This window comes from Enhydra lutris, unplaced genomic scaffold (genome assembly GCF_002288905.1).
Source record: "Enhydra lutris kenyoni isolate GAN:26980312 unplaced genomic scaffold, ASM228890v2 scaffoldscaffold4, whole genome shotgun sequence".
Taxonomy (NCBI): Eukaryota; Metazoa; Chordata; class Mammalia; order Carnivora; family Mustelidae; genus Enhydra; species Enhydra lutris.
In genome coordinates, this window is record NW_019154088.1 from 30,273,888 (window position 1) to 30,287,723 (window position 13,836).

A 13,836-nucleotide genomic window follows, 5' to 3' on the forward strand; every position below is an offset into this window, starting at 1 on the left:
GTACAAACTAAATGAAACAGACCAAAGAACTCAAAAATCAAATTAATAATTTCTACCCTGAGAATAACCCATTTGCCTTGACAAAGGAGATTTCTGAGCTCAAATCCATCCTGTATCAGTGCAGTTCAACAGTGATTAAGTATTTAGTTGATGCCACAAAGGCAGTTACAAGACAAAATTCCCCCTTTGAGGAGGTGGACTAACAGGGGGATATCAAAATGCAATGTGAGGTTCCATGCATAGAAGAATGTGTAAAGTACTCCAGGGACATAGGTGAGGAAGCAGATAAATTTGATTGGTGTAAGAGGAGGGTAAGAAGTGTTAAGGAGAGTTAACAAGGGGAATTGACATTTAAACCAGCTTACAAGAAATGGGAGTTTGCCAGATACAATAGAGAGAAGGGCATTCAGATGAAGGAAACAGCAAGAAGTGTATACTCAAATTTGCAGAGACAATTAGGAAGATAGAGTCCAAACCATTGCAAAGAATGCTCCAAAGAAAGGGCTCATCTGAGAAAAATGCCAAGTTACAAAGAAGGTATGTTATTTGCTCCACAGAATTGATTTTCTAGAATCTGTGAGACTAACCAGCCATCTTTTGTGGGCAAAATAATCTCAAATACAAGAATGATAAAGAAAATTAGCTTTATTTATGTAAATTAAAAAAATTGATTGTAGTGTTAGATTTGTCAAGTGTTTTCATTTTGAACAATTTACAAGAGTATTTATATACAAACATAATAAAATAGAGTATATCACATTGTTCCTGCTTGACTCAAAGTGTTTTCTCAATTCGGAACATGCCTCTATCACTCCAGTTTTTAATTTTTTAACAGGGAAATGCTATGTTGTGACATAGTGCTTGATTAATACATATAACACTGAAGTGGAAGGAGAGTCAGTGATTACCAACAGTTAAAAAATATTTTTTCAACCAATATGACTCTATCATTAGATTTTTTTCTGTATTAAAATATGTTTCACAATAAAAAAACATACTTGCATGTGGTGATGATCTAAATTTGTTGTTTTATATAAATCCATAGTTGACCTGAATATAAATACGAATTAAACTCATTAGTATGAATGTCTGTCATAAATGAAAACAAAATTACCAGAAGTAGAGGTAACAGAAAATCCATGTGAGAAACTGAAGTGGAAATGTCCTATTCTATTTAAAATAAGTAAAATTTCCATTTCGTGAACCCAATACAAACCAAACCAAAAGGTGGTGAAAAGCCATGATATTTAAAGACACCAGATCTTAAGTCACACTGTAGAGCTGTAATTAACTTGTACTACTATTTATTGGATAATTCTAAACCAACTTCCTAAATATCTTTCCAATCATTATGTTGTCTGAGAAATACAAGAAAGTTTAATATAATTACTGAATAAGGCAGAATTTTAAATTAGCAATTAGGATACAATATAAATGAAGATAATTTAGAATCAATCTCTATCTACCAAAGTATTAAGTACACCATGTGTGTATGGACTGTCAGAAGAAAGCCATTTCATTTCTAAAGCAGACTGGATTTTAAGTAAGCTCCTGGATTGTTAAGTAACTTCAATTTTTTAGCACTTTCTTGAAATTCCTGGCAAGAGCTCTGTGATTTTATTAAATTGAAAAAAAAAAAAAACACCCATAAAAAATGTTAAGTTTGATATTACTTTGAAAAGTCACAGCTGTTTAAGACAATCAACCAGACCTCCAAGTGCACTTGTGTCTAAAATGTCACTTTTGTCCCCAAAGAGAAGGAAATAATCAAGTATTTTATTAAGGTGCTTACTATTAAAACAGAGGAATCAGAGGAAATTGGTCTTTAATTGGATGCTTGCATTCTTTCCAGGGTTCTTAGTATGTTTAGATGTCGGTATCTTGACTTTGACATTTTCCTGATTGCCCTTGATAGCAGCCTCAAGGCGGGCTTTCAGGGCTGGAGAAGAAGCCATTACATTTTTAAAAACTGATGAATACTGAGGCCCAATCTGCATGAGATTCTGCAAAGCAAAGTCATGTAAATTTTTCATTACAGCAGTTGCTGATCCCAGAGCATTATCATCCAAAAGGAAGGAAATGAGGATGGGCAGAAGACAGGCCACCAGCTGAGAACCTGTTAAGTAAATAAATGATTTTTAAGTCCTGGATTGAAGGTTGTAAATGTTTAATATATACAGCTGTAAACTCACTTATCTGTATACATTTTTTCCCACAGAAGGGGAAAAAGGATCCTTCTAATCTCTCAAATTAACACTCAATAATATCAATACTTGCAATTAATAACACTTGCCTTTCAATGAATGTGGAAATACAATGTTAAGTGACTAACTGAAAATTTTACATTTAAAATAACATTAAATTTCCGATTTGGGACGGATTCTTATTTAGTATGAATTTAGTGCTGACACTTACGGTGCTGTTCTTCAGCAATGGCTACCAGTGCTTCCAAGACCTTTATGCCTTCTTGAAAGATCTGAAGCTCAGTAGTGTCTTCAGGCTTTCTCTGGTCTATTTCCTGCAGTTTTTCCACAATAGAGGATACTAAAGAGTAAATGTATGGGTAGGAAACAGCTGGATTTGGATACTGAAAAACGGAAAGTAGGAGTTGATAGGTCTTGATTTGTACCTAATTAGGTAAGAGACAAAAACAGTATAAACTATAAATACAAATTTATATTAATATGCAGACTGTAATGTAAATTTAAAAAAAGGAAATAAAAATTGTGAATTAGAACCTTTTTAAAAAGAAATCTCTAAAAAAGGCATTTAATTTCTAATTTATTTTTAATTGTGGAAATCCAAGTGCTAACAGTTGTTAAAAGAGGGACAAGAGCCCAAAATGGAGTCACCGGGCAAAGCCCAGGTTACCAAACCAGAACTCAATACCCAACTTAATTACAGTTTCAATCTCTCCCAGGACTAGAATCTTAAACCAGTCAATCTGCAATTACCTGGTCAGCACTAGTGAGGTGTTCTGCTAGACAGACCCCTGCTATCCCCCTAAGGAAGGTAGCTTTGCCTCAAACAATCCACTCTTTGCTAGTAATTTCCTTGCCCTTCCTCTTTCTGTCTATAAATCTTTGATTTTGTACAGCTCTTCAGAGCTCCTCTCTATTTGGTATATGGGATGCTGCCCAATTCATGAATAAAGCCAATAAGAGCTTTAAAATTTACTCAGGTGAATTTTGTTCCTTGACAGATTTGGTAGCAGTGATGGGATCCAAAGGAAACTTCTGAAGGCTTCAGGAGTTAAGGAGAAACACAGATGTGGACTGGTGGTTCCATCAGCCGTTCTCCATTTGTGTGGAATCCCAGTCTCCAGTCCCTATTTGTTGGGGTCTGTTGGGTTCAGTTCTTTCCCCAGCCCCCACATCTACACTGGGACTTGCTGGTGTTGCACATAAGGCCTTCTACTGGCCAGACTGCAATAACATCTCTTTGGTCACTCCTGGTATGTTGATGTGCACATGAAGTAAAGGCTACAGCAGGTGGAAATCGAGGAAGCCAAAAAGCTGCAAAATTGGTGGGCACTGATAGAGTAAGTACATAAAAACTGTCAGAGTGCTTGCTACCTGACCCTAAGACTCCTATCTAGGATAAGCTGGTCACAGAATGGGTTAGACTGACACAGATTACCCACCACCAACCTCAAGAAAATGTCCATGCAACAAAGCACACCATAAAACACCATGCAATCCCCAACCCAGTAGCACAACCCTCTTAGGTATTAGTTTGGCTCTGAGAGACCCAAAGAGTTAAAGAAATGGGATTCTTAAATTCCAAAAAGTTGAGCACTCCACCTTTTGGCATGCCTGCTTATTTTATGTCTGAGAACTATAGTCTCTGTAGCTATTAAGACCTAATAGAATGGCAAAATCTTACTAAAGGCAACTTAGAATTACAATGGCCATTATGGAGAAAGTGCCAATTAGACAAGGTCATTTATTTAAGAAGTATGCTTAAAAGCAAGGATTCCCAAATCAAAGAGAATGGGATACCTATTTTAGTTGTTATGGAGAAACTTCCAGAAGCTTTAAGGTACCAAAATAGTTTCATTGAAAGTTTCATTGCAAAAAGGGAATAAAAAATTAGACAAAAAAGTTATCTAAAACAATACCTCTTGCACTGCAGCCCTCTGGGGGTGCATCATCAAAACACTGGCCCAGAAACTGGTATCTTATTTCTAATTAACTGGTATACTGGAAAAAAGATTGTTCTCAAAGGTTTTGCAAAAATCCTCCAACACCTATTTGAATGCCTCCATATCTACCTTGGAAGGAAGGTCCCATATGGGCCTCTCCCAGAGCAGAAAAGAGTCTGAGGGAATTTCTGGTACATGGCTATTATTCTTTAAATAGACAAGGGAAACTAAAATTAAAATTAATGGAAAACCTCACACCAAATTCTGGTAGACACTAGAGCTACATTTTCTATGTAAATCCTATTCAGGACTGCACATGTGATCCTGGGGAAACTGGAAGAAGCCAGCTAAGGATGATAATCCTTATCAGAGTCCACTCTTCCAGATCTCTGTCTGTAGTAACCAACAGATTGAGAAAAATAAAACACCTTTTGCAACCTCTTTGAGGATGACTCTTGAATTCAAGGGAACTCAAGTAACTATATTCCCAAAGTGAGTCTATGGTCAAAATTTGGTCGAACTGGAAGCTGATTTTCAGAGCTTGATAGCAATTTTTTTTTTTTTTAAGATTCCTTCCTTAAGCTAAAATGAAACTCTGTACCCACTAAAATATTCCAAGACATACAACTCTAAATCAAAAACAGTAATCTTTTGATATCTTAGTTGACAATGTCTCAGATATAAAGAAAAAATTGGAGATAATGTAGTTATACAGGTAGGTCAACCTATGAAGTCTTTTTTTTTTTTTTTTTTTAAAGATTTTATTTATTTACTTGACAAAGAGAGAGCACAGGCAGAGGGAGCGGCAGGCAGAGGGAGAAGGAGAAACAGCCTCCCACCTGAGCAAGGAGATGGACTCAGGACTTGATCCCAGGGCTAGGATCATGACCTGAGCTGAAGGCAGATACTCAATCAACTGAGCCACCCAGGGGCCCAACCTATGAGTCTTTTAAACTGCAAACCAGGGGTGCCTGGGTGGCTCAGTGGGTTAAAGCCTCTGCCTTCAGCTCAGGTCATGATCCCAGGGTCTTGGGATTGAGCCCCCTCCCCCACCAAAATCAGGCTCTCTGCTGAGCAGGGAGCCTGCTTCCTCCTCTCTCTGCCTGCTTGTGATCTCTGTCAAATAAATAAATAAAATCTTAAAAAAAAAAAAAACAGCAAACCAATTCTTGAGGAATTAAAGGCAAAAACAGAAATGAGGCTCCAGAAACAATTCGAAATCCACCAGTCCTTTTTAGCAATCCTAAAACCTTCACTTTTTATCTCAAAAGGCTTATAAGTATTGTTAAAAATTCAGGCCAATGGGAACAAAAGTCCTTGCTGGAGGAACTTGCATTCTGTCCTTTGCCTTTGAGATGTAAATATTTTACCAGGTTTTCTCTAAGAACTCTTATCCCTAATTCCAGTTTTGTGGGTTTTTTTTTAAGGGGAGGGTGGGGGCACCTGGGGGGGCCCGTTTGGCTAGGCATCGGCCTCCGGCCGGGGCCTGGTCCCGGGGGCCTGGGGGGGGGGTCCGGGGGGGGGGGGGGGGGTTTCCCTTGCTCAGCAGGGAGTCTGCTTCTCCCTCTGCCTGCCACTCCCCCTGCTTGGTGCTAATAAATAAATAAAAATAAGAATAAAAAAAGGGAGAGGTGCTTGGGTGGCTCAGCTGGTTAAGCATCTGACTTGATCTCAGCTCAGGTCTTGATCTCAAGAATTGTGGGTTCAAGCCCTGCACTGGGCTCCGTGCTGCGTGTGGAGCTTACTTTAAGAAAAAAAATGAATTACTATACAGTGGAATATTTTTTTTTTTTAAAGATTTTATTTATTTATTTGTCAGAGAGAGAAAGAGAGAGAGCGCGAGAGTGAGCACAAGCAGACAGAGTGGCAGGCAGAGGCAGAGGGAGAAGCAGGCTCCCTGTTGAGCAAGGAGCCCGATGTGGGACTCGATCCCAGGACTCTGGGATCATGATCTGAGCCGAAGGCAGCGGCTTAACCCACTGAGCCACCCAGGCGTCCCTACAGTGGAATATTATTAAGCCATAAAAAGGAATGAACTCTTGCCATTTGCCATGACATGGGTAGAGCTACAGAGTATTATGCTGAGTGAAATATAAGAAACAAAACAAACAAGCAAAGGGAAAAAAAAAGAGGGAGGCAAACCAAGAAACAGACTCTTAACTATAAAGAACAAAATGATGGTTAACAGAGGGGAGGTGGATGGGAGTTGAGTGAAATAGATGAAGGGAATTAAATAATACACTTGTCATGATGAGCACTGACTAATGTATAGAATTGTTGAGTCACTATATTGCACACCTGAAGCTAATATAACACTGTGTGTTAACTGGAATTTAAATAAATACTTTAGAAACACAATCTGGATCCAACTGCTCTTTAATCAACTAGTGAGTTTTGTATCATTATACCTATCTCATGGTTCAAACTTTAAAATGAAAGCTCTTTGCTTGCAAACTTCTAAGGAGTGACCAGGCAGGGCCATCACAAATGTCATGAATATTCTCTAAGAGCACTGATTCCAAAATTTTGATGCCAAGATCCCTGACTTGAGGGTCTAAGTAACTTAGGAAGACAGCTGAGCACTCAATCCTTGTTTGACCAGTTCCTGGATGTGTGAGACACATACAACAGACCACCATTTTCAGTAAAATTCCTGATCCCCTACAAAAATGAGACTCATGCTCCTTTTCCTTTCTCTCTCTCTCTTCTTTTTTTGAAGATTTATGTATTTCAGACAGAGAGAGAGAGAGAATGCGTGAACAAGAGAGCATGAGTTGGGGGAAGGGGCACACGGAGAAGCAGGCTCCCTGCTGAGGAGGGAGCCTGATTCAAGGCTCGATCCCAGGACCCTGGGATCATGACCTGAGCCAAAGGCAGATGCCCAATCAACACCCAGAGGCCCTTCCTTTTACTTTCTGAGTCTCCCAGATGCTCTGTTTGTATCTGCTCTATGTCTTCAATAAATTCTGTTTGCTTTTCCTTTTTGCTTGTTTGATTTCTATTCTGTGAAAAGCCGAGGATGCTTCTGAAGAGTCCTCAGACCTGGCCTGTCTGCATCTGTATGTTTACTTAAAAATAGTTTCCATGGGGCGACTGGGTGGCTCAGTCGTTAGTCACCAGACTTTGGTTCGGGTCATGATCCCAGGGTCCTGGGATTGAGCCCCGCATCAGGCTCCCTGCTCAGTGGGAAGCCTGCTTCTCCCTCTCCCACACCCTCTGCTGTGTTCCATCTCTCACTGTGTTTCTCTCTGTCAAATAAATAAAATCTTATTTAAAAAAATAGTTTCCAAAAATCTTTTTGGTAACCTAAAACTTTAAAATTATACTGAGGTAAGTTGAAAGATGGGTATTCATTAATATCTGGATCATTTCCAATTAAAATAAAAAACTGAAACATTAATTACTAAACATAGGTTTATCTATTTTTGGTTTATTACCAAGAAACTTAAGATAGTTGGGTCTATTAGTAAACATGTTTGGTTTGCCAGTGAAAAATATACTGAGGAAGGATATATTTTTAGAAATTACGAAATGTATTCATAAATTTGTCAATCTCAAGAACGTTGGTATAACAGTTCATAGTTGTTTACTTAGTTTTCCATTAGAAATTAAGGTTTCTGGGGCACCTGGGTGGCACAGTGGGTTGAGGGTCTGACTCTTGGTTTCAGCTCAGTTCATGATCTCAGGGTTATGGGACTGAGTCCTGGTGAGGCTCCACGCTTGATGCATAGTTTGCTTGAGACTCTTTTTCCCTCTGCCCTATCCCCCGCAAAGCACACACATGTTCTCTCTCCCTTTCTCAAATAAATAAATAAGGGGCTCCTGGGTGGTTCAGTTGGTTAAGTGTCTGCCTTTGGCTTGGGCTGTGATCCCAGGGCTCTGGGACTGAGCCCTGTGTGGGGCTCCCTACTCAGTCCTCCCTTGCCTTCTGCCCCCACCCCCTGCTCATGCTCTCTCTTTCAAATAAATAAACAAAACCTTAAGTAAACACATCTTAAAAAAAAGAAATTAAGGTTTCTAAGGGTTAAAAATGTTCATGTATGTAACTAAACTACTAGAAGTAATTGTCAGCAAGTCCTCTAACTCAAGCATAGGCCCCAAAGTTAAGACCAGAAATAGACAAGACTGCTTAATTCATGCCATAACTGAAACCCATTGTTCTTATTTCTTATTATACTTTCTTGAGACATTGATGGAAGACGTTTTGCAATGACCTGAACATTCCAACTACCAGGCCAGAAAAGCCCTGATATCAAAGAAATGCCTAGAAGACCACACCCCATACCCTTCCCTGTCCATGATCACTTGCAGAATACATATAGACTCTTTCCTATGATCAGTGCTGCCTGCTCTTGGCATGAATTCTCCGAACCTCTCCCTATAAAACTCTAGGTGTCCATTTGTTGGCAGAGAGGTCAGTTGTCAAGGCTTGAGCCACCTCCCCTGGCTGCTGGCCCCCAAAATAAAGCTCTCCAATTCTCTTTTTCAAACCCTTGTCTCTTGAGTGATTGGCTTCTCTTGCGATTAGTTTATCTGAGTTTGTTTGGTAACAGTGTTGGTAAACCCAGCCAGGAGCTATGCATTTCATTTGTTCAGCCCCCTTGGGATTCCTAGGAATGGTGCAGTTGGCCTCGGCAGCATGCCAGGGCTCAACCACTTGTTTCCTGAGTTAGTGGCTGTGATCCATCGATGGGTAACAGAATCATCTTTGTATCCTGGCAAAGCAGGATGTGTGTTTCAGTAAGAGAAAGAATGAAAGAACGAGGGATGTAGATGCAATTTTGTTGAGGGAAAAGAAAATAATTTTGTCCTAAAGTGAGGTTGGTTATTTCATAATGGGAAAGGGGAAAAATAGACAACAAAATCTGGAAGTACAAAAAGTAAAGTTGTAGGTTTGTGGAAAGGGATTTTGGGAAAGGAATTTTATTCATGGTCAAGCTACCTAAGATGAGAATAAATTTATGTAACTAAAAAAAAGAAAATGAGCTTTAATATCATAAACACACTGATACAAAATTAGAATTTGGTTTTCTCTCTGTTAAACAGACAAATTTTTCTTGGATTATTGGTCTCCTCTTGATAAAAGATTATAAAAGGTTTTTCTTTGCCTTATTAAAATAATATACCTAGAAGACAAAGATTCTGAATATTATCAAAATAATTTCTCACGTTTCAAATTGCCTTTATCAAGTCTTTGATTGCTTAGGAAAACTGAATGTTCTCTATTAAAAGAACTAAGTTTTATTTGTTCTTTAAACTACATAACTTTCTGTATTGCCCATGAAATCTTTAACTATCCTTCTGGCTAAATGGTAACTACGCATTTTTCACACTGACCTATATCGTTCTACCAGTATTTGATGAAATGGTTTATTTTTTTTTTTTATTTTTTAAAGATTTTATTTATTTATTTGACAGAGAGAGAGAGATCACAAGTAGGCAGAGAGGCAGACAGACAGAGGGGGAAGCAGGCTCCCTGCTGAGCAGAGAGCCTGATGCGGGACTCGATCCCAGGACCCTGGGATCATGACCCGAGCTGAAGGCAGAGGCTTAACCCACTGAACCACCCAGGCACCCCTGATGAAATGTTTTAAAATCTTTTGATATTATTGGCCAATTTCCCCCAAATCTAATTGTAAATGAAGTCTTTCTGACCTGGAACCAATTCATTCTGCAGTGCATAAAGGAATAGGAAGTTAATTTAGCAAGTGAAGGGGTCTTAAAGGAATGAGATTAACTTGTGTGCACTGTTTTTGGGATGGGTACCATTATTTCATATCATATTCTTGAAGGCAGGCGAAGTCTTTCTTTTTTAGGAAATCCACTATAATAAGCTACAACGTATCTTACTAAGGGGCACCTGGGTGGCTTAGTCAGTTGAATGCCCAACTCTTGATTTTGGCTCAGATCATGATCTCAGGGTGATAAAACTGAGTCCCGTATCAGGCTCCACGCTCAATGAGGAGTCTGCTTCTCCCTCTCCCTCCACTCCTTGCAAGCAGGCTCTCTCTCTAAAATAAATAAATGAATAAAATCCTTAAAAAAATGAAAATAAAAACAAGTTATCTTACTAAATGTCCCTCGTAAGTTCTAGAGATACATCAATTTTAAGATGCCCTATTTCAAATTAAGGTTTTGTTTTGTTTTGTTTTAAATGTCCTTTATCTTTCTCCAACTATGTTCTATCCTTGGGGGCAAAGAGTAAGAACATTATCATTTGGCTTTGTCACCCTAAGAACAGAAATTGCTCCAAACCTAAAAACAAAAAATTCAGTCTCGTACTTCTTCTTTGTTTTACAGAAGCCTAAACATATTCCTATTACAAACATCTCTCTACTAAAGACACTTACCACAGGATCTTTTATCTCAAGAGTAGCCTTAAATTTCTCAATACAGCGCTTCTGAAGGCATGGGATGGTAGTAACTTCTGGACTGGTAGACAAAGTAAATACTGTGATAGCAGTAAGTAGACTGATTTCATCAAGTTCTTGATGTGTTCCATCTACTAAAGAGAAATGATCTATGAGAAACATCCCAAGATTGCCGTATTGTTTTATGCATCTGTGTGAAGATACCTCTGGTTTGACAGCAACAATTTCTTTTGTGTACGCAACAGTTACAGACAATAAACACTAATGGACTGATTTTAAGAATCCTGGCAAATGTTGTAGATTTTAAAATATAAGATTCTAAGTAATTCTAGAGCCAAAAATTACCAAAGTAATTACATTCTTTACAGGCGGACATCAGTAAATATATAAGTATATTTACTAGGAATATACATTTACTAGTTGTGTGACATTGAACACTGAACCCCAATTTTAGTTTTCACATTTATAAAATAGAAATATTAACAGTACTTGCATTTATAAAGTTATGAGGATTAAATGAGTTATTCATGTAAGGCATTTGAATAGCATGTTGAACTCAACATGAGTTAGCTATTATAGTATCATTTTTGTTGTGGAACAAATCAGAAATGATTTTTCTTTGTTAAGATTAAGGTAATCTTTCTTTGTTAAGATTAAGGTAAGATAAGGTATTCATATTTTGATAATACAAGTGTCAAGTGAAAATACCCGAGTGCTTTGCTATATATACCATTTCTTAACAGTATAAAAAAAACTGAAAATACTGCATGGGTCATAATCATCTGAAAGAATTTTCTGTTAGATAATTCTCCTTCAATTCCCCCCATATTTACCTTCATAATCTCATTCAATAATTTTAATGATCCTGCTATGAAAACTTGATGTTACTTGAAAAGGAAAAGGGGTGGCAAATTCAACTCATGAAACTGTGTAAGACTGGATTACTACTTATGAAGAAATGATATACAGGGATCGAGATAACAGCTTTGCTAACATTCATCCAACAAATGTTTAGGAAACAGCGCTCTTTTTGGCAGTGAGTCTATAATTTACAGAAGATATATTGTATACCAGAAGTAAATAATTTGTTAGTCACAAGGTCTATGAATATAAAAAATACATTAAAAGTTAAAAGTTGGGGCTCCTGGCTGGCTCAGCTGGTAGAGTGTGTAACACTTGATATCAGGGTCGTGAATTTGAGTCCCATATTGGGTGCAGAGATTACTTTTATATAATAACTTTTTTTTTTTTTAAAAGTAGGCTCCATACCCAGCATGGAGCCCAATGTGGGAATTGAACTCATAAGATAAACTCATTAAGATAAAGACCTGAGCTAATAGATCAAAAGTCAGACACCTAATTGAGCCACCCAGGCCCCCAAATAAGTAAATTAAAAAAAAAAATCAGAAAATAAAAGAAAGCAACCCAGGAATTGCTACACTGGGTGGTCAGAGAAAGCCCTGAGGAGATTAATATCTTAACTGATGCTTGAGAGGTAATAATGAAACAATGACAGCAATGAAAGCAATATATTATGGATACATGGGATTTTATAAAAATAATTTGAATAATTTTAAAGTAAAAGGTACATGGGTCAACATTTAAAATGATGACAACATTATTACGGGTACTTTGTATATATTAAATATTTAATCCATATAATAGCACCAGGAAATGGGTAATCTTATTTCTTCCATTTTATAGATGAGGAAAAGAAATTTAGTCATTTGCCCAAGTCACACAATTAGTAAGGCAGATAGTTTGATTCCAGAGAACATAATGTTAATCACAATGCTATACTGATTCCTAAACAGTTGTTACTTTTAGTCATTCATGACAACTTGAAACACAGCTAGTCTGTTTAGTAAAAATGTCTTTTTATTTTCAGTAGGATAAAGCTCTCCTGGGTTCCTCTTCCCATTTCTTCTCAAATTCCCTATTCCCCCATCCCTACCTAAACTCCCTTACTCCTATCTTCTTTTACCCAGCATAAATGCAAGTTTCCCTTAGCATTAGCCCCATGGAGAGGTCTCTGTGGTAAGGAAGCAAAGCTTCCTGCAAATAGCCAGCAAGAGAGTGAAGACTCTCCTTCCAACAGCCATGAATGAGTCATCTTGGAAATGGATCTTCTACCTCCAGCCCTGGCCAACATCTTAACAGTAACTTCATGAGTGAGAACCACCCACCTATGCTGCTCCAAATTCTTGACCCGTAAACTATCAGATAATTAATGTTTGTTGTTTTAAACCACTGTTTTCAGGCGATTTGTTACACAGAAAATGGTTTACCTGTGATTATCAGCTCCTACTTTAATTTCTCTAGGTAGGTAATCTAAATCCTTACCGCCCTAACCTTATTCTCTGATAAACAACTAAAAACATATTTGTGGTGTGTGACGGGAGAGACAAGTTCTTTGTAACTCTCATCATAAAATCTTACACTTATTACTTCCCATCTCTAACCTCCTTTTCTTCCCTCCCACTGGCAAAGGTTCATCCTTCTAAATTGTACTATGAATTTTATTTCTTCCTGCTTAGAAGGAGACATTGCTTCCCTCCCTAATATTTCCAACTCCATTCTCATATCTTTTATCCCCCATAAGCACAAATGCATGCTAACATCTCATCTTAAAAAAAAATTGCTTGCCCCTATACTTTCCTTCAGCTTTCTTTTCTTATGAAGAGGAGTCTATACTCAATCCTTACTTTCCTTACCTTCCATTTACACTGTATTTACACTGTTGACCATGCTCTCACCATTAAAATTCTTTTCTTTGGCTTCTGTGACTGTATTCTCTCCTGAATCTCCTTCCATCTTGATCCATAAACTCAACTGGGGTGATTTTATCTATCCCAAAGCTTACGCTGATAACTCTCCAATACACATTCTCTAAAATCATCTTTAGCTCAGATTACTTTCCTGAAGTCCAGACTGCTACATATTACATATTATGCTCCACTTGATTATCTGAAAGGCATTTCAAACTCAACTCATTACATTCCCCTGAAAATGTTCACTTTGGAATTTCTGTTAATGGCACTAGGAGTGCTCAATGAACCCTTTCAATTCCTAAACCAAACTATCAATAAATTCTGTTAATACATGCTTAACATTTTATTTTTAACATTTTATTCTTTATCCTTACACTACTATCTTACCTCCAAGAATCCTGTTTTCTTTTCTATAGCTGCCACAGTGATTCTTCAGAAATGCAAATCCTATCCCTTTACTCCTCTTCTTAAAACCCTTTAGCGATTCCACATGCATATTAAAAGCAGTCCAAATTACAAACCATGCAAATCCTCCAAAATCTGGCCTCAT

The 13,836-nt window shown here is 37.7% G+C and overlaps 1 protein-coding gene across 4 annotated transcripts in view; it reads right to left on the minus strand.

Annotated features, from left to right (window-relative positions):
* Positions 1–646: 646 nt before the first annotated feature.
* The window catches only part of LOC111159997 (HEAT repeat containing 5A), a 97,126-nt gene continuing 83,936 nt past the window's right edge, over positions 647–13,836 (minus strand). The window contains exons 33-35 of one of the 4 annotated variants that reach the window (XM_022522754.1): positions 10,495–10,646; positions 2,416–2,629; positions 647–2,116 (exon numbers count right to left, since the gene is read on the minus strand). In XM_022522754.1, coding sequence (XP_022378462.1) covers positions 1,809–2,116; positions 2,416–2,629; positions 10,495–10,646 — 674 coding nt within the window. In that variant the 3' untranslated portion in view covers positions 647–1,808. Of the gene's footprint in view, positions 2,117–2,415; positions 2,630–10,494; positions 10,665–13,836 lie in introns of all 4 variants that reach the window. The other 3 variants (XM_022522744.1, XM_022522764.1, XM_022522734.1) reach the window with 3 other exon arrangements.